Raw genomic sequence first — 21,298 nt, forward strand, 5'->3', positions numbered from 1 at the left:
TCCCAGCTGCATGCCCAGGCCAGTGCTGTTGGGGAAAGGGAAGCTCTCAGCATTATTTAAATGGCCCGGAATCTGACGGGGCTGTGGTCAGCATTCAAGGCCAGGGCGTGAGGTAGCGGGTTCATACAGTGTAACCGGCTGCCCCATGGGAAGAGGATGCCAGGATCAAGAAAGATGGCACGATCGCTGGCGAGAACCCACGTTCTGAGTCCCCCCCGCCGCACATGAAACCACAAGAACCATCAATAATTATTTTTACTAACAGCAGCAAAAATTGTTGCTGAGTGTGAGAAAGACAAGAAACGAGGTCCAAGAAGTTTTCACACCTTTTTCACAGACAAGAAGTGCATGGTACAAAAACCGAGACTGAGGAGAAAGGTCCGGAGTCCAGTCCCTCTCTCAACCCTGCCCAGACAAGACAACGGGGGAAACGGGAGCTGCATTAGACAGACCAAATGGAATGAGATGTTTGGCCATGAGTCATGACGGGGTTCTACTGACCCTGCTTGTATCCCAGGCAGCAGCTGCGAGGAAAACTTATTTCCCAAGTGCTGCGCAACCCCAACTTGGAAGGGGACCACGACACGGCGCCCTGTCCTCTCCCCAGCACCATTTTCCCAAGCTGAAATAGCCCTGGGGGGGTCATTATTTGCCTCCTTGCGGGGCTGCACATGCACTGAACACAGGAGACATCTGGCTGCAGGAAAGGTGAGTCAAGTTGGGAGAACCTGGACCCAACCCGCAGCTGAACATCTTGTGTGGTTTGGCCCTGGGTGACGAGAGCCACCCAGGAAGCAGGGATGTTTCCCGGAGCGCAACACACACCCCTCCCCCAAAGGTGTTTGGAACTGAACCAGGAACTCCAAGGACACACTATATGGATTACTGAACACTTGATTCTGCCCCCTATCACAGCAGTACCTGATGAGGGTGACAAAAGTGGAATTAAACTATAGCCCCCATCGTCCATCCCCCCCCCCACTGCCAGGTTACTGGGCTGGTGGCAGCAGCAGGGTGACCCCCAGCACAAGATCAAGTAACTTCTTTGGCAAGGGCCCACCCTCCCCCAGACGAGTGGGCAAGAGACATGTGAGTTCCGAGAGCTGGGTGCGGAAGAGGAGGCACCTCGAAGCCACAGAGATTCCAGCTGTGGCCGTTTGTGCTTTGGGATCTGGGGATGGGGCAGTGTCCGCTCCTCTCCCCCAGGCATATTCACAATACGATACGAGCAGCAGAGTAGAACCTTGGAAGAGAATGTACCACAGTCAAGATGGGACGGGTGTGGCCCCACGCCCATCTGGTGCTGTAGGACAGGAGATTTAGGTCCAGCACATGATAAGCCTTGATGGCACTCAGGAGGGGCCAGGAGCATCTCTTGTGCAGGAGCCCCCCACCCCCCTGGGGCTCCCATCCTGGAAGAGAACTGATCCCTGACGATCTTCAGAGGGCCGTCTCCCGCAGGATGTAGGCGTGAGCCCCACCCGCCCGGGCAAATCCTTCATCCGTTTCCACTTCATCTGTGTCACTCCCTGGGGGCAGGCCCTCCGTCCGTCCGTTTGGCAGCCCATTGCTGGTTTTCTCCATAACTAGAGATGCTGGGTCTGAGCAGCTTCCGTCCTAACCAGACAGCCAGAGAAAGCGAGTCAGCCATCGTCCTCTCCAGATTGCTCTGGAACACCACCACCCCGTCCCTGTTGACTTCCAAAGTGGCCCATCAGCATCGCATTCCCTAGGTGCTTTTTCCAGCACCAGACACCCCAGTCCTAACAGAGGGCTGAGCTTCCCTGGCGTTCTCCATCCTGCCCCTTTCAAAACCCAAAGCTATTCTCCTTAACAGCCTTCAAACTCCAGGCCAAACTCCCAGTCCTTTGGGCAAAACTAAACAGAGCTTTCCCTGCGGCTGAACTTCGCAGCTGTGGATCCTGGCACAAAGCCTTTCTTGATCAAAATGCTTTGGGAATGGAAGATGTCAGACAAAACTGCAGCTGCTGCTCCTTGCAGTTAATATTTGCTGGTCTGTAGCACTATTGGCACACCAGGCCTTGTCCAGCACAGGGGAAATGCCAACAGAGTCTCAGGGAAGGCAGCTTGCAGCTGTCCGGGATAAAGCAAGAAGCCAGGAACTGACAAGGCTGGGAAGTCAGGAGGCCGATAGCGGCTCAAGAAAGGACTTGCTGCAGGAGCAGGCCTTGAGGAGGGGAAACAGCTCAGCAAGTAGAGGAGGGAGGTTTGTTTGGCTCCACACGCAGAAAGCAGAACCGGGGGGGGGGGGACACATGCCAAGGACCATGCGCATGCTGCATGGGGGTGCCAGGAAGAATGTGAAGGAGAAAACAAAGAGAGATTTGTCCAGGGCACCGAGGGAGAAGTCAGTGGCGGGAGGGACCTGCTGCTTGATAAAGGTGTCCTGCTCAATGCAGGCTGACTCTGCCCCAGCTGAGCGCATTGTGCTTGAGTGGGCATGCCGAGTGATCTAAGAATGCACACCGGATTGGGGGTGGTGGTGGCAGGCACACTACAGGAAGATCCAGGGAGTGAGAGGGCAGAGGCGACAGCTCGGCAGTCCTGACCCAGCTCCAAGGGCCACAAATTGAAAAAAAAAACAGGGACTGGAAGCTTGAGGCAGACATGGAACAGGGAAGGAATGCAAGGACTCGAGGAGAGGTGCGATTTGGGTCACAGCTCTCCAGGAGGCCAGCCTTTCCCTCCTTCTGACAATGCTGATGCATCTTTACCTGGCTTCACTGGGAAATGGAGAGGCAGTGTCTCTCTCTCCCTCCACCCACCCAGTTGGTTCACAGTATACAAGTTTGGGTGGCTCCAGCGAATATGCAGGGCCAGGATATGAGAAAAGCCATATCACAGCATGTCATGCTTTTCATTCCCCCACCCAGCGCTCTCACCTCTGCAATGTCACGGACCCCACAGCGCAGCTTATCACGGTACTTTGGAGGCAGGCAGCAAAATAGGCGTGGCAGAACTGGAAAAATAGTGCGGGGGTTTACAGCTTCACCATGCATGGGGCCTGTGTAGGACAGAATGCAGCATTACTGGGAGCTATGCAGGGTCACTCTCTATGCTGTTGGGACCAGAAAGGGAGCCAGCAGTGATAAGTACCAATGCCCACACCTCCTTCACTCATGGGGAGGAAGGGACCTCAGGACTCCATCTGCTAGGCCAGTCAGGATCATATTCTCTAACCGTGAGAGTGGTTCCTCAGTGGAACAGGCTTCCTCGGGAGGTGGTAAGCTCTCCTTCCCTGGAGCTGAGGCTAGATGACCATCTGTCAGCAATGCTGGTTCTGTGACCTTAGGCAGATCATGAGAGGGAGGTCATCTTGGCCATCTTCTGGGCATGTAGTAGGGCTCACTGGGGGTGTGGGGAGGGAGGTAGTTGTGAATTTCCTGCATTGTGCAGGGGATTGGACTAGATGACCCTGGTGGTCACTTCCAACTATGATTAAATCCCAAAATCTAACACAGGGCACAGAGCAACACATGCATACCCAGCCAACACACACACACATTCACAAATGATTTTCGAACCCCTCCCCACTCCAAGTACCTGCTGCCACTCAGTTCTCCTGCCCCTTTTTCTAACTTTCCCTCTCTTTTCACTTTCACATCAAAAGCCACTATTCTGTAAACTCTTGAGATATCAGCAGTGACAACAATCCACATTTGGTGCCAGGATCACCCACATTCAGCCTCCAAGATATCCCAGATGGAGAATGTACACAAACACACACGCACACAGGAGTAAACAATACTGAGCTAGATAAATCAGAAGTTTTAGAACGGCACTTCATGTGGTCACCCACCCCAGGCTACACCAGGTAAAGGCCTGGATTATATTACCTGGGGAGAGCTTGGCAATCTTGTAGAACTGTACGTACCCGTGAGCAGGCTAACCAGGAGTCCCACAACAATAACGGTGGTGGAGTTGTGCGCACTGTACCACATGTATGACAAGTTGTAGAACTTCTTCAGTCCTGTGAGCCTAGTAGAGACCCAAGGAGACCCACATGAGGTTCTGCAGATGGGCTGGCTCCCATCACACAGCTCCAAAGCTTTTTACTGGAACAAGGCTGAATCCCTAGTAGCACTATCCAATGGTCAATCCCCTTTCCTCTGAGACCTGGGGTCTGTCAGAAGAATCTCTCTCTCTCTCACACACACACACACACACACACACACACTCTCTCTCACTCTCTCTCTCTCTCTCTCACACACACACACGCAATTTGCCTCCCAATGTCCCAAGAGCATAGAAGTCCATAATCTTTCCTCCAGGAGGGACTCAAGAAAATATTTCCTGGTTTTCTCTTTCAGGGAAGAAGATCCGAAATCTAGGTCTCTTTCTTTCAGAACAGTTCTCTGGCATCTGCCTTGGGACACCAGCATCAGTCCCCAGCTGGAGGACAAGAACAAGCTCAGGAATGACTTTCACAATGCTCCTAAGATCCAAGAAAAGAGTATGGTAAGCCTATTCCATATGAGCTATTGATGAGTAGTATAATTACTAATAAGGGGCTGCAGCAGAGAAAGTGACTGGCCACATAGTGAGATTCTGTTTGAAAAGAACTGAACCATAACTTCTTAGCCCACACCTCAAACTTCCATGGCCACTTCACTACGCCTTAATTCTAGAACAGGGATAGGTAACCTTTTTAGACTGGGCGTCAAAAACCCCACAACAATGAATTGTGAACCGGAGTGCTGGCAAAGCCAATGGGGTGGGTAGAGGAAACAAGAGACTAGGGTTGCAGTTTGCTAGATGCCCTGGGAGCAAGTTGACCCCAAACGGCCTTGCCAGAGCCTCAGGGGCTCACCTTGGGTGGAGAATCATCCCTGCATACTGCACAAAACAGTTTTGTGTACCACTCTGCATATAAACACATATACCTTGCGTCATTCTCCTCCATGCAGAGGGGGTCATTGTCCTGCCTTAGTTTTCCTTCTAGGATACCTGTGGCACACATGCAGAAGGTTGTATACACATATTGGGGAATGAAACCGAAGGGAGGACAATGACTTCCATCTGCACGGAGAATGACACAAGGTACATGTGCATATGCATATTCAATTCCCACTCTGCCATCAGAGCTTGCTGGGCTACATTAATGTATAGAAGCTTTTCTCCCTCTCTCATAATACCAGAATGCAGGGTCATCTGCTGAAGCTGGAGGGTGAGAGATTCAAAACAGATAAAAGGAAGTATTTCTTCACAAAATGCATAGTTAAATTGTGGAACTTCCTGCCCCGGGATGTGGTGATGGCTGCCAACTTGGAAGGATTTAAGAGGGGAGTGGATATGTTTATTTATTTGTTCACGGAGGATAGGGCTATCCATGGCTACTAGTCAAAATGGCTACTAGTCATGATGCATACCTATTCTCTCCAGGATCAGAGGAGCATGCCCATTATATTAAGTGCTGTGGAACACAGGCAGGATGGTGCTGCTGCAGTCGTCTTGTTTGTGGGCTTCCTAGAGGCACCTGGTTGGCCACTGTGTGAACAGACTGCTGGACTTGATGGGCCTTGGTCTGATCCAGCAGGGCCTTTCTTATGTCCTTAAGCAGCCCATGTGGTTGCCAGCAATAGTTTATTTTTTTTTAATTTACTGGTTTTACAAGGACTGGTGACAGAGCTGCAGCAACGCTGAGAACTCCCCTCTGAATCTTTGAAACAACTGCTATTTACTGGTTTGTTAAAATATGTATACCCCATCTTTTCTCCTGGTTTAAGGTGGTTGTACAAAGTAGTGCACCACTCAAGAGCTCCAGGATCCTTTGCAATGAGCAGTGCAGCTGCTTAAGGCAGCAAAACATCCTGCGCCAGCCACGTTTAAAATCAAACATCTGGAAGGCCTTCCGAAGTGCAGACCTGGCTCAGCAATGGAGTCAGTCGTCTACGGGAGTCAAGGGAAATCCGCCCCTGCTCCCTGCATGGAGTTTCCAGAACAAGGCTTGCTATATGGAGAGGATGCTTTATGTACATACTGGATACAGCCAGGTCTTAGGATGGGGTATAGTGACCCACTGGATCTCCCCGCCCCGTCCTAGGGGGCCAAGCTGAAGATTAAGAAACTGATTTTTTAAAAACTGACCCCACTGGTTGGGGCTCCTTTGCACGCCCCAACCATCTTATCCACTTCCCTCCCATGTGAAACCACTCAGAATTCTACAAAGGCACACATTAATTTCACAGCTACGCAAGACAGCTGACTGGAATAACTTATTCTGAACATGGACTTTGGACTTCTGTAGTGCCGAGGGTTTACAACTTCTCTTTCCCTTTTAGCCCAAAAGGCTGCTGGGAATCAGATTTTCTTTGCTCCCTCCTTACCTCTGTGGGGTCGTTGCCGAGGTCAGCAGCGTTGTCATGACAGCTGTAGTGAAGTTCCCATCAAGTGAAGGGATTCCGGTCCCATTGGGCAAAGGAGGCTGGGCCTGAACGTTGGCCAGGAAGCTTCCAATGCCGACCCAGAAGGCCATGGCGAGCCCAGCCATCAACCCAACTACGGCACCCTGAGGAGGTGGAAGAGGAGGAACAGAGTGTGAGGAGCTTCCCCCGCACAGAGGCAGCCATGTGGCCAAAATGGCTTCCATCAAAGCCTTCGGCACAGACACACACAGAGGGGAGTGGCTGTAATGGTCCGACTCCCTCCTTCCTACATTGGCCACTTCTATATACTAGCTCTTGGCAAGCTGCCCGCCCCCAGCTAGGGTTGCCAGGTCCTTCTTCGCCACCGGTGAGAGGTGTTTGGGAGCCTGAGGAGGGCGGGGTTTGAGGAGGGGAGGGACTTCACTGCCACAGAGTCCAATTGCCAAAGTGGCCAGGTGAACTGATCTCTATCAGCTGGAGATCAGTTGTAAAAGCAGGAGATCTCCAGCTAGTACCTGGAGGTTGGCAACCCTATCTGCCAGTAGGGTCGCCAGGTCCCTCTTTGCCACCGGCTGGAGGTTTTTGGGGTGCAGCCTGAGGAGGGTGGAGTTTGGGGAGGGACTTAGAGTCCAATGCCATAGAGTCCAATTGCCCCAGTGGCCATTTTCTCTAGGTGAACTGATCTCTATCGGCTGCAGGTCAGTTGTAATAGCAGGAGATCTCCAGCTGGTACTTGACGGTTGGCAACCCTACCCAGCAGTGTTCGGAGAAAGGAGAACTGGGGGGGGGGGGACTGTCCTGTTCTGTTCAACCCCTAGCTTTTGTCGGGAAGGGGAGGGACCATGAACTGCCCAGTGATGGATGAAAATAAGTTCTTAAGTAATCCTTAAAGGTGTTTGGAGGGGGAAGATGAGGGCCTGGCAGACCCTCCCCCCATCTTGGGAAGCAACACTCACCACAGAGTTGGCACAAGGAAAGAACATGCCGAGGCAGAAGACTCCCAGGAGTGGCCCCCCCACCATGCCGAAGATGCTGAAAGCAGCCTAAGGGGGGGGGGGAGGAAAAGATGGAGATCTGCCAGCATTTGTCCTCTGAAGTGCATGAGGTGATGTACATAATTATTTTTTAAAAAATTTTAAAGACACATTCCTTGTTCACAGTCTAAATACAGCCACCACCCGAATAAAGAAATCTTAGATGATTCATGGTACAAGTTATAATCAAGTGAATCAGAATAAATGTGTATATGAAGAAAACAATCATTTCTGAAGAAGGAAAAAGACACATACACACAGCCATTCTCTTCAAACAAGCCTCAAATACACCTCAGTAGGCGCCCTCTCAGAGGAGGCATTCACAGTTGTGTGTGACAGTGGGACAGAACTGCCTCTTCCGAGATGGAATTTGCCGCCCGTAATTTTTGTAAATACTTGTGTAAGAAAAATAACCATTTGGGGCACCTTTTAATTCAATATCATAGATATTGAATATCACAGATATTGTATATCACAGAACCCTGTTGCACAGAGTGGTAAGCTGCAGTACTGCAGTCAAAAGCTCTGTTCACAACCTGAGTTCGATCCTGACGGAAGTCGGTTTCAGGTAGCCGGCTCAAGGTTGACTCAGCCTTCCACCCTTCCGAGGTCGGTAAAATGAGTTCCCAGCTTGTTGGGGTAAAGTGTAGATGGCTAGGGAAGGCCAAGGCAAACCACCCTGTAAACATAGTCTGTCTAGTAAATGTTGGGATGTGACATCAACCCATGGGTCAGTAATGACCCGGTGCTTGCACAGGGAACTACCTTTACCTTTTTTTAATTCAAGGTTTTTACTTACCCACTACTGGGCCCAACCATAGATGTAACATGCAGAAAGAAAATGGGGAGAGAGAGAGACACCAAACAGAATCAAGAAAGGAATGCAGGAGAGAACAGAAGAGTTTTCAGTGGTTTTCTCCAGCTAGTACCTGGAGGTACAGAAAATAAAAAGGATGGAAGGGAATTCCATGTGCAGAGGGTGGCATGGAAGAACTCACTTCTTCAGAAAGCTCATACCCTGCCAGAAATTTTGTTAGTCTTTAGGGTGCTACTGGATTCCTGCTCTTGCTCTTTTCTACTGCTACTGAGAGACTAACATGGCCACCCATCATGATGTATCTTTCCTAAACAGTCATGTATGTGTGGAGGTTGCCTTCAGTGGGTCAGAGTTTTAGACAATAAATGAGAGGTGAAGCTGTGAATAACAGATCAGCTGAGAAGAGGAACTAAAGAAAGCAAAAATGGGAGGGGAGAGAATGCAAGGAGAAGGAGACAACCATTTTGCATGTCTTTTATTCTTTGTCATTCCCATCTTATTCGTTAGCCTCAGGGCAACAACCCTGCAACTGTGACCAGCTCAAGGGCAGCCACAGCAGGGTTGTGTGTGTGTGTGTGTGTGTGTGTTAATTGCCGTCAAGTCGCTTCCGATTCATGGCAACCTTATGAATCAAAGTCCTCCAAAATGTCCTATCTTTGACAGCCTTGCTCAGATCTTGCAAGCTGAGGGCTGTGGCTTCCTTTATTGAGTCCGTCCATCTCTTGTTGGGTCTTCCTCTTTTCCTGCTGCCCTCCACTTTTCCTAGCATGGCTGTCTTTTCCAGTGACTCTTGTCATCTCATGACGTGACCAAAATACGATAGCCTCAGTTTAGTCATTTTTGCTTCTAGGGTCAGTTCAGGCTTGATTTGATCTATAACCCACTGTTTTGTTTTTTTGGCAGAGCAGGGTTGCCAACAAATAATTAAGTTCCATCAAGTGCTCAGGGAGACCCCTCGTTGTGTTTTCAAGGCAAGAGACAAGCAGAGGTGATTTGCCATTGCCTTCTTCTGCATAGCAATCCTGGTCTTCCTTGGTGGTCTCCCATCCAAGCACTAATTGTGGTTGACCCTGCTTAGCTTCCAAGCTCTGATGAGACTGGGCTAATCTGGGCTATTCAGACTGTTCAGTCCTTTTACTAGAGAACTAGTGGGAGGTTATTTTCAGGTGATGCTACTAACCACAAAAAACTTGAGCTGTCTATTTCTATACTCTAAGCATCTATTAATAGGATGGGACATTTTCCTCCAGGCCCTTTGGCAACCCTACATCAGAGCAAACCCAGCTGAGGTGGGATTGGGGATACGGGCCTCCCCCAGCCATAATCAACCTTTACTGGTGAACATTACACAGGGACAACCATGTATGTGGCTAAAAACATGGCAGCGTGTGGGGTGGGGACAGGATCAGGACGAAAATATTTTTTATAAGGGATGACGCTCCTTCTCGCACACCAGAAGCTCAGCCAACACATACACGCACCAATACCCTCCCACAACCTTCCTTCCTGCTCCCTGCCTTCCCTTACCTGCAGCACTGAACCCATCATGGATGAGACGTAAGCCATGCCCAGACAGATGAGTCCATAGCCCAGAGCTGAGGAGAAAAGTGGGGTGGGATGGGGGTCAAGAGAGCAGAGCCAGCTAGATGTTAAGAGGCAGGGAAAGGGAGAGGTTTCCCTGCGTTGTGACAATTCACCGGGCATTGAGGAAGGAGCTTGGGCACCTGGAGCTGCATCTGACAGGGGTCTCTCTCCCTGCCCTTCCAAATTCCCAAAAGGTACAACTTACCTAACAACTTGGAGTAGAGCGTGGCACGTCGCTCGGAGATGTTGGCCACGTAAGGGCGGATGAGGTCCTCCATCGTCACGGCTGCAAGCGAGCTGAAGGCCGAGGAAATGGTGCTGCCGGTACAAGAGAGAACAAGGAAGGTGGGGCGAGGTGAGCTCAGCGATCTCTACTGGACCACAGTTGGCCTTTGGAGACAAAGAGGGAAGAGGGTCTGGCACTCACCTGAGAGAGCCGCTGAAGAGGCAAGCCACAAAGAGACCAGGGAGGCCAGGCATTTCATGCAGCACGTCCATGACAAAGTAGAGGACCATCTGCAAAGTGGAGGGGGAAAGGCAGGGAGGGGGAGGAGAGATGGAAGTGCCGCTGTTCAGGTGGCTCAAAATGGCACCAAGGTTGGACCCAGCGCTCATGCTTTGAAAGCACCCTGCAAAGACCTTGGTAAGATTGGGGGAAGGGAGGTGGGGAAAGACGCTGAACATCTGGATGATTTCTAATTCAGGAACTGTGCATTTACTTTTTACTTATTTAGAACATTTTTATTCCACCTCTTCAGGAACCTGCCCAAGGTGGCTTACAAAATAAAAATAATGAAAACAAAACACTGGGAGATATTAATTAAAATCTAGAGTTTAAACAGCCCCAGACCAGCATAAAACAGACTACAGACAGCTTAGAATAGTTTTTTTTTTTTAAAAACAACTCATTTAAAAACCTGATTGAACAGAAAGATTTTGGCCTGGCGCCTGAAAGAAAGCAGCACAGGCACCAGGCAAGCGTCAAAGGGAAAGGCATTCCACAAGCGAGGTGCCACTACTGAAAAGGCCCGTCTCTGGTTGCCACCCGCCTCACTTCTGAAGGTGGAGACAGAGCTGGTGAGACGGTAGGCTGGAAAATATGGCAGTCCTTCTAGTATGCTGGCCCCAAGCCATTTAGGTCTTTAAAGATAAGAACCAGCACTTTGACTTGGCTCAGAAACACATGGGCGGGCAGCCACAAACTCCATGAACTCCCCTTGAAGTCATTTTGCTGGAGAATAGTGACTTTTCCATGAACAACAGTTTGCCCTGGAGTGGACAAGAATTTTGTAAATTCTGACTCACGAAGGGTTATGACGGAATAAATTTTATTAGTCTCCAAAGTGACATTGGACTACTGTTTGGAAGAAGAAGAAAAAATAGCAAAAGGGTCATCATTGTTATCACTGTGTTTTGGAATGCGGGGTAAGGATGACTTTCTCTGGCTGGTTGTTTGTTTGTTTTAATTGATACTGATTGTAATTTCCTTGAGCCCATTTCTGAGGAAAGGCAGGATATCTTTTTCAAAAACAGCCATCGTCCCCAAGTACTCTGCCTGGACTCCTGCCAGACCTCGGCTGTATCATGCAAGACCCACTTGTCTGCCCTTCAATGTGAGAGTCAGCGTGTGCAGGAAGCATAAATAAGGGACAAGCAAAGGGATGAGATGTTCGTACAGATCTCAACTCAACCTTCCTTCAATATAGCAGCTGCAAGAAGGGGGGGAGTTCTTGCTGTATGCAGGATACGCAAAGCTGACAAACCTGATCAGACGAGGCGTTCCTCTGCTCCGGCGTCAAGGGGTGCTCCTGGTAGTAAGCGAACATGACCAAGCCGGTGAGGCAGCCAAGACAGAGCACGATCTGCTGGCAGGGGAATACGACATAGCAGGAGCTGGAAGGGGCAAAGATCAGACGTTACCCGAAGGAATAAGCTGCACACGTGCCTCCCCACGCACACAGTTACTGTCTCATATGAAATGTCCAGCACCATGTTTGACTACATGTGCTGCTCACACTCACAGCACAGCCTGCTGCTCTGTGCGGGAACTCAAGTACCGCTGGACTTGGGCCTGGTTCACCCCAAAGAGAGAAAGCATCATGAAGACTCCTCCAAAGGCCAGACTCCAGAAGGTGTGACGTTCATAAGGATCGGGATTCAGGCTGGGGAGGAGGAAGAAGGGAGTTATATGACACAGGAGCAAAGGGCGCGCACACACACCCCTCTTCCATGTCACCGCTTCTGGGTCCTGGCACTCCATGGTGAGGGATCTGGGCAAGGATATACCCAGGATGCTTCGCCTCACCCAGCAGGGACAGAAGATGGAGGAGCCAGTAAATTGGAGCTCGCACTTACTCAATGCCTGACACTTTGCCATGCTCAGATGCCACCTGCCAGACACGGCCCATGCCGCCCACTTTGATGGTGCCGACCACAATCACGGCCACTTGTCCCGCGAACATGACAAATGTCTGGAACACGTCTGTCCAGATCACAGCTTTGAGACCACCCTGCAAAGGGAAGGAGAGTGTCGTTTACTGGAGAGGGGAGGTGGCTATCGGTGGAGGGGCTAATATAAAATCAACGAAGTGGACCCCGTAGTGGTCAGCAAGCAGGAATCCTAACCTGGGCACATGGGGTGGGGAGGTGTTTCTTATGGGAACACCAGCTGTTGTTGACCAGACGGGCTCCAGCTTCACCCTCCCGTCCTTGGGTCTACACTTACCAGGGTGGTGTAGAGGATGCAGACACAGCCAACAGCAAGGACTCCAACCCACAGGTCAAAATGGGTCACTGCAACCCAAGGAAAAAAGAATCCTCAGGGAGGGGCCCAGCCACTTGTTCTCACATGTCCAGACTGCAGCCAGGACTGCCTTAAAGTACATGACACTCCCCAACCTTTATTAACCAGTACTGAGTCTCCAAGTGGAACAGCCACACACACCCCTCCCCAGGCCAATCCCTTCAGACCCCCACATTCCCCACTTGCTCCCTCTGCAGGTGCCTCGCTCAGTTGATGCCTTCAGTAATCGCAACCCCCCAAAATTCACCTTTCCACCCAGACCCTCCCAGTGTCTTAGAAGAGACTCACTAAGCCTCCCATGAACACACATCAAGCTGCCTTATACAGGTCCATCATGGTGCGTATTGTCTACTCCGACTGGCAGTAGAAGAAGAGTTGGTTTTTATATGCCGACTTTCTCCTCCACTTAAGGAAGAATCAACCCAGCTTACAATCACCTTCTCTTCCCCTCCCCACAACAGACACCCTGTGAGGTAGGTGGGGCTGAGAGAGCTCTAAGAGAGCTGTGACTAGCCCAAGGTCTCCCAGCTGGCTTCATGTGGAGGCATGGGGAAACCAACCCAGTTCACCAGATTAACATCTGCCGCTCATGTGGAGGAGTGGGGACTCAAACCTGGTTCTCCAGATCACAGTCCACCACTCTTAACCACTATACCACACTGGCTCTCAGTAAGCAGCTCCCCAGGGCCTCAGGCAGAGATCTTTCACACTACCTGGCACTTTTAACTGGAGATGCAAGGGTTTGAACCTGGGACCTTCTGCATGCAAAGCCAAGGCTCTTCCACAGAGATTTGGGCCCTCCTAGTGCAAAAACTGTGCCCGTACCTCCTTGGGCCCCTTGGCATAGGGCCTTCTTTCTTACCTGCATTAAGTGCCAGTGCTGGGGCATAGAGAACAACGCCCATGTAGATCACCTGTGGGTAGAAAGACAGCCTCACTGTTCCTGCAGTACGTTTGGCCCAGCTATGCCCAGGCCCGAGGGCAGCCAGTACAGCAAAGGGGTGGGGGTCTGGATATGCTATACCTGTGCAATTCCACGGCCCTACACCTCTCTCTACAGTCTTCCCAGCTTTGGTAAACACAGTCAATTTCAACACCACAGTGCTGAGTGATCCTGAAGGCCCTACAGCGTGTCTCTCAGTGGTGTGCCCAGTTGAGTGGGTGGTTAGGGAACAGATCCAGAGCAGGAAATGTCAAGTCTAGTCTTGCCTCTTATTCTGTTTTGCTGCAGATGGGGTTGTTGGTGGCCAAAAGGTCAGCTTTGCCTTCTTGCCAGCAGCCCCCCCCCCCACCTATGGCCAGTGGAAATCAAATCCACGTTTTGCTTGACATGTGGGTGCTTCTCCCCAGTGAGCTATTAGGGAGTTCACAGGAATGCTCTCTGTGCATTTGAGGCTGTGAGTCCCTTTGTTGCTGCACCAGTGTCTGCACCCCCTTTGCCTGGCAAAAAGCTGATGTTCCATAACCCCACGTCCAAAGACCTGAACCCTTGTGCAGGAGACACATTGGGTGTCCAGTGTGGGCTGGAGATGTGGTCAGAGGGCCACGGCCTCTTCGCCAGGTGCCTCCCGGGCAAAAGGTACCATTGTTGCAGGAAAGGCTGAAACATACATCTGTGGAGCTCCCTGAAATCATGTTCATCCCAGGGCTCCTACTAGTCATGGCCCTGTATTTTCCTACAGTAAGGTTACTGTGTTTCCTTTGTTCTCTCCCTTGTTGTGTTTTATGTATGGTTGGTATGGGGGCAGGTTGATGTCAGGGGTCATACTTATCATGGGGTTTTTGTTGGTGTACTGTTATTGGTGGGTTTCTGTGGATGCCAGTGCAATGGCTATTCTCTCTGTGTCTTGGAGCTGGTGTACTGGGGTCTTAGGATTTCGCCGCTATTTATCTTCTTTATTTCTACACATTTCCTCTTTTTATCCTTTAACAGTGATTCCTCAAACCCTCTGTCCCATCACTTCAAATAAATTGGTTACAATGGTTAACTTATTTATCTTAAGAATACTCTCATAAGGACACAAATAATGTTCTCTGTGCCCCTTACAAATTCTTAATATATGGGCAAGGGTATCATTTTCTGTGACTTTCCCTACCCACATGCCCTCCATGCTGGTTGGGCTCTGATTGTCCCCCCCCCCACCTGACCCAATTTTACCAGCCTTTTCTCATGAAGCTTGATAACAGCCCTGCCTTTCCAGTTTGCTCCAGTCCACATTCTACAATCTGGGCAGGAGGCACAAAGACGGGAGTAGAAGATGATGACAAAGGAGGTGTGGAATGGACAGAGTGAGAAAGGGGTGGGGGGAGATGAAAGGGGACAGTTCACCAAAGTTGGAAACCCTTAAAAATGAGGACTAGGAGCTTGACGTCAATGTGGACACCATGCAGAGCTTTGTGTGTGTGTGTGCTTTAAAGGCATACCACTCTCATGCGAGGCAGATGTCATTTCTGTACTCACCATCTGGAAGATGAAGGTGACTGTTCCACATACCCTCACTACCTTGTTGAAGCGCAGCTCCAGGTACTGGGGGGGGGGGAACAAAGAGATAGAGAGGGGAGGTCACTGGGGCAGAAAGGAGTGGGATACACCCTTGATAAAGACTGACTGGTGAAGCATGTAAAGCTTTTGGCGAGCGGGACAAAGGGGGACAGTGAGGCACAGGAGATGTACTCCTACTTGAGGCTTAGTATCTGCATGCAAACACTAAGGAGACCCCCTCCCTTTTACACTCTTCCCCCAAGCATCAGCACCCACACCATCTTCCTCTTACCCAGCTATAGTATATTTATATAGTGTATATAGTATATATACACAACAGCTACACATTTATGTGGGAGATCTATGTGTTTTCTTCTAAAATGAAACACAGCTGCAGGGGGCTGCCAATTCTTCTGGTGAAATTGGAGGGGTGTACCTCATGCCTCCCGTGACATTTTCCTGATCCAAAGTGCTCCCCTAGGCAGCAGTTTCCTGCATGGTGGGGGGGAAATACAGGCCTCTCTATTACTCTGGTTGGTAAAAGATAAGGAACATGAGGCAGAGGGCACGAATCAACAGACAGTTCTCACAATGGAGAGAAATAAAGCTACGCCAAACCCAAGGGTCTGTACTGTAACTGGAGCCATTTATTTTATTCATAAATTATTTAGCGTTGGGGTAAATAGATTTTTTAAAGGGTGGCCAGCTCACTGAAAAGTCACCTCAGTCAGCAGCAAAGAAAAAGAAAGCAAGATCAATTTTCTGGGGGTTGCCAGAGGGGGGAAACAGATGAATTGCACTGTTAATGTTCACCTCAGCAACAATAGCCCATCTTTATGACTCTGCTACCATAAAGCTTCCCAACATCTTGGTAGGCATCCCTCTAGTTATCTCTAAATAGTAGATATTGGGAGTTAATAACCAGGACAAGGTATAATCAAGACTCTGGCAGAAGACAGAATGGGAGATTAAAATGGTCCACTAGTTAAGATGCTAATAAGATGCTCTTCTACCAACACCCTCTTCTGTCTTATGCTTCCAAAGCTGTCACTCACCTCGTACGCGCTGGTTAGGCGCAGGCGGTAGAAGATAGGGATGAAGATATGAGCTGTGATAAGGAGCCCCAGAAAGTATGAGCATCCAAGGAACCAGTACTCGGTACCAAAGCGATAGATCTCGGAGGGGACACCTAGAATGGCCACGGCAGATTGGAACGTGGCAAGTAAGGACAGCGCCACGGGCAAGAAGGTCATGCTTCGATTGGCCAGCAGGAACTCCTGGACTGTGCGCTGCTTCCCACCGCTAAGTGCATAGAAGAGCCCAATGCCTGCTGAGAGCACCAACAGCAGCACAAAAATGGCATAGTCTGTCACGCCAAACTTCATTTCGGCTGCGACAACACCGTGGCCGCTCCCTGGGAAAGTGCCGTCGGTTGAGGAATCAGATTGCATTGGTCACTGGATCTTATCCATCACTGGATCATCGGGGAAGCGCCCATCACTGCAGGAAGGCTAAACTGAATTTTCATCACGGCACCTGCTTCAGCCCTTCAGTCTGCCCCTGTCAATGTTGACTCCATCCCATCAAGAAAGCACCAAACAAATGGGCAACGTCCAGGAATCTCTCTCCTCTGCCATGATTAAGAGGAACTAGTCTGGAAGAGAGGAAGAAGGAGAAGGTATGAGAGGCTGCTTATGAGGGAATCCTCTTTATATTTCCCAAAAAAAGCCTGAACACAGGAGACAACCGACCTTCACTTGGCTGCCGCCAATCTCCAAGTCTCAAGGACCGCGAGTCAGCTGAAGGAAAGTCTTTTTGACCCAACAAGCTCTGGCAGGGCCCCAAGTAGGGCTGGTGCTATCAACCAAGCGTAACCCCTTCAGGAACAAAGCATTGCTTGCCCTTTAGTGGATCCAGCCTTGCCTGGCTGCTGCTCTTCCCACGCCAAAGAAGCAGGGGCTAGGCCAAGCAACACAGTCAGTGTAGCCCAAGAGCAGCACTGCGCAGAGGGATCAGCAGGCAGTGCCGCCAGATTAACTTTCTAGCCGTGGCAACACCCTGTCCCCGGCTAAGCCATGCCAAGGCACACACTGGAATGTGTGGCTGGCAGCCCAGACACGACTCTTGCAGAACGGACACTCTGAAAATATGGCAAATGTGTGTCAACTTCAGGCTGTAGGTGGGCAGCTCACACAACCGAATGCCTCTCCATACCAAAAATAAACCCTGCATGTGGAAAAGTAGCATATCAAAATAAGAACCTTTACATTTAGAAGAAGAAGACTTCTCTACCACTTAAGGAAGAATCACACCAGCTTACAATCACCTTCCCTTCCCCTCCTCACAACAGACACCCTGTGAGGGAGGTGGGGGCTGAGAGAGTGTGACTAGCCCAAGGTCACCCAGCTGGCTTCATGTGGAGGAGTGGGGAAACCAACCCGGTTCACCTGATTAGCCTCCGCCACTCATGTGGAGGAGCGGGGAGTCACACCTGGTTCTCCAGATCAGAGTCCACTGCTCCAAACCACCGTTCTTAACCTTCTTATTTATTTATGTTTAAAAGCCCATCCCTACAAGGACCTCAGGTTACATGTATTTCACTCCAAGATAGGGTAAGTCAAGAGAGAATTTTTGGTCCAAGGAACATGAGTCCCCATACGATGTGATAAACCAGTTTACATTTCACATACAGCACTGGAGAGAAGCTGATTAGAGTGTTAGTCTAGGATCTGGGAGATCCAGGTTCTGAAGTCCTATTCTGCCATGGAAGCTGGCTAGATGGCCTTGGGCTATTCACATAAACTCAGCCTAACCTACCTCACAGAGTTGTTGTTGTTGTGAGGATAAAAACATGGAGGATGAGAGAACAATGTTGTAAGCAGCTTTGGGTACCCAGCAAAGAGAAAAATTGAGTATATATATCTACATAAATTAGCCAGCAGGGAGGCAATCTCGACTACTAACCACTCCAACCTTGCGGGGGGATACCCAGCCTACAGAAGTTTGCCAAAGCTGTACTCAAGCTGCTTTTGGAGATGTTGCAAGATCTTTCTCCTGAAACTAGCTTGTGGTGACCCACTAGGCTTTTAATTGGAGTGTGTGGGGTGGGGTGGGGTGGGGGGAGGTGTCAGTTAGATTTAGGCAAGGGGAGATCTGGAAGTAAGGAACTGAACAAAAGGAAAGAGGCAGGAAAGTAAAGATCAGCTGGAAGGCTGGTTGCTAAAAGTCCATCCCATGAAGACGGTACCACAAATCTACGTGTTTGCTGGAGGTGACACAATGTTTAAGCACATCAGTGAAGGAACCTGTCCTAGAAGGGGGGCACTCTTGCAAGAGCACATAAGAACATAAGAAAAGCCATGCTGGATCACACCAAGGCCCATCAAGTCCAGCAATCTGTTCACACAGTGGCCAACCAGGTGCCTCTAGAAAGACCACAATCAAGATGACTGCAGCAGCATTGTCCCGCCTATATTCCACAGCACCTAATATAACAGGCATGCTCCTCTGATCCTGGAGAGAACAGGTACGCATCATGACTAGTATTCATTTTGACTAGCAGTCATGGATAGCCCTTTCCTCCACGAACATGTCCATTTCCCTCTTAAAGCCTTCCAAATTGGTGCCCATCACCACATCCTGGGGCAGGGTTCCACAATTTAACTGTGCGATGTGTGAAGAAATACTTCCCTTTATCTGTTTTGAATCTCTCACCCTCCAGCTTCAGCAGATGACCCCACCTTCTAGTGTTATGAGAGAGGGAGAAAAGCTTCTCCCCACTCTCTCCATACCATGCATAATTTTATAGACCTCTATCATGTCTTCCTTTAACTGCCTTCTTTCACAAACTAAACAACCCTAAGCATTTCAACTCCTCCTCCTAGGGCAGTTGCTCTAGCCCCCTGATAATTTTGGCTGCTCTTTTCTGCACCTCCTCAAGCTCTGCAATATCTTTTAGGTGTGGTGACCAGACCTGTATACAGTATTCCAAGTGTGGTCTCACCATAGATTTGTACAAGGGAAGCAAGTGTGTATTTGGCCATGTGGCCACAGAAAAAGAACTTGGCCTAGCCTTGCTCCCAGACAACAACCAAGGAAGGCCTGCAGGCACACTACAGTTGCCAAAGGAACTCTTCTCCTGTACAAGCCTAGCTTGGTCCGGGTGGTACAGAGAAAGATTTATGGGTGTGAGATGAGAGAAGAAAAAGAGCCAAGCAAGATCAGGAGAGCCTTGGATCTGCAGGAACCCCCAAAGTCCTTGCTAAGAGCCATGCATGGGTGGGGGGCAGGTAGCAGTCCACAGAATGAAGCCAGTGGCAAGGAGCAGAAGGAAAGAGAGCTGGCCAGTTTAGATGCACAGATCACAGCTGCAAACCGTACATGAGTGCATGCAGGCATACACACACTCCAGCCATCCCATGCACGGCCCACATGCAAAGTACAGGGGGCTCCTACAGACCTCTCTCCCCACCAGAGAGCATAGCATAAGCCCCTTGGGCGGAATATTTGAATGTGTCTAACTGAATCTGCAGTTATGTTTCAGTCAGTAGTCGGTTATGCTGGATCTGCTCTTCTGCAGCATCTACTATTTTAACTTAGTGTTATTTGTTAGTCAATAGAATCTGCTTTGTTATGAACCCAGCTTTATCTATGAGTCTTATCAAGTTAGTTATAGAAGAGTTGGTTTTTATATGCTGACTTTCTCTATCACTTAAGGCAGAATCAAACCGGCTTACAATCACCTTCCCTTCCCCTTCCCACAACAGACACCCTGTGAGGCAGGTGAGGCTGAGAGAGTTCTAAGACAGCTGTGACTAGCTGGCTTCATGTGTAGGAGTGGGGAAACAAATCCAGTTCACCAGATTAGCTCTGGTTCTCCAGATCAGAGTCCAGTACTCTAAACCACTGGTCTTAACCACTACACCAAGCTGGAACACATCTCTCATGCCATGCCTGTTGGTTACTTTGAGGATCCCATGTGCACTGGAAATGAGGGCTAGCATGGTTCATTGGGGAGGCAGTGCCAAAGATGGCATTTGACTCTCTTCTGCATGACCTTGAAATCTCCACAATTTCCACTGCTGGACCAATAAGTAAAGCCAAGCCAATAAAAGCAAGGAAAACCCTTTAGTAAAACTTGCAGTCTAGCGGCAAATTATTCACATTCCGAGCCAAGAGCAAAACCAAACTGTAAGGTTTAATTTTTTGTTATTCTGTCCTCTTTGTATGTTCACTTTGCTGCATAGCTATCACTGGTGAAGAGAAGACCAAGGTCCACAGTTTTACAATCTAAGATGACACAAAGAAAGAGTTCTCCTGGCTTGGCTTGCTAGCAAAGAAGCAAACACAGAATTGATCTAAACAGAAACATAAACTATCTGACAAATCTAGCAGTTCAGGTTTATCAAGGTTATCATCTGGTAAAACGAGATAAACGATGTAATTGAGAATGACTGCTATTGTGAATGGACTCTGTGCTTTTCTGCATTATATTGGAATTGTACATCATTACATCTCATTTGGTTCTTCCTGCATTTCATGGCCCTTTGACCCTGCTGTTTACAATCTTTTTTCTTCCCAAATTTCATATATTTATATGTTTCCCCAGTGAGGATCCACTATATGCATCTGACAAAATGGGCTCTTGTCCAAGAATGCTTCTGTTAGAAGTCAGCCCTTGTTAGTCTTCAAGGTGCCACAAGATGTCTGTTTATTTTTGTTGCAAAACATGGCTCCCCCCCCCCACCAGCCCTGAAATTCTCACTTGGAAACTGAGGCATTCATTCACCTAGTGTGCAAGCTCAGCTGTTGGAAGCCTTCCCTGAATGACCAATCATATTGCTCAGGAAACCTTAACAGATCAAAGCAAAACAGAATAAAACGGAGAGATTAAACATCCAAGCAGAAGGGTAGCAGGGAGAGCAGCCTTTTCAGCGCTTATCTTTTGCTGAAGCGAGTCATCAGGTCCTCAGCAATACAGATGGGGGTAGGGCAAGGCAGGAGAAGACTGGCGGATTCTGGGGGAGAGTAAGGGGCACCCCAGAAGAACAGCGGGCAAGAGAATTGCTCTTGACTCCGGGAATATCGAACACATAGTTGCTGGGATTAAGGCACTGATTTGGCACAGCAAAGCAAGAAAGGGCTTGTTTGGACTTGCTTGGCCCCAGGAAAGGAAGGAAAGAGAACACAGGA

At 49.4% G+C, this 21,298-nt stretch overlaps 1 protein-coding gene across 1 annotated transcript; it reads right to left on the minus strand.

The window, feature by feature from the left end:
- Window positions 1-1,440: 1,440 nt before the first annotated feature.
- SLC5A6 (solute carrier family 5 member 6) lies at window positions 1,441-16,527 on the minus strand. Its single transcript, XM_056852800.1, has 15 exons — window positions 16,162-16,527; window positions 15,086-15,151; window positions 13,487-13,538; window positions 12,547-12,614; window positions 12,177-12,331; window positions 11,843-11,983; window positions 11,585-11,714; window positions 10,249-10,337; window positions 10,027-10,139; window positions 9,765-9,832; window positions 7,343-7,429; window positions 6,348-6,529; window positions 3,896-3,999; window positions 2,904-3,025; window positions 1,441-1,617 (listed from the first exon to the last, which is right to left on the minus strand). The coding sequence occupies exons 1-15, from the start codon at window positions 16,489-16,491 to the stop codon at window positions 1,441-1,443; spliced, it is 1,884 nt and encodes a 627-aa protein (XP_056708778.1). The 5' UTR covers window positions 16,492-16,527.
- Window positions 16,528-21,298: the final 4,771 nt, after the last annotated feature.

This window comes from Euleptes europaea, chromosome 7 (genome assembly GCF_029931775.1).
Source record: "Euleptes europaea isolate rEulEur1 chromosome 7, rEulEur1.hap1, whole genome shotgun sequence".
Lineage (NCBI taxonomy): Eukaryota > Metazoa > Chordata > Lepidosauria > Squamata > Sphaerodactylidae > Euleptes > Euleptes europaea.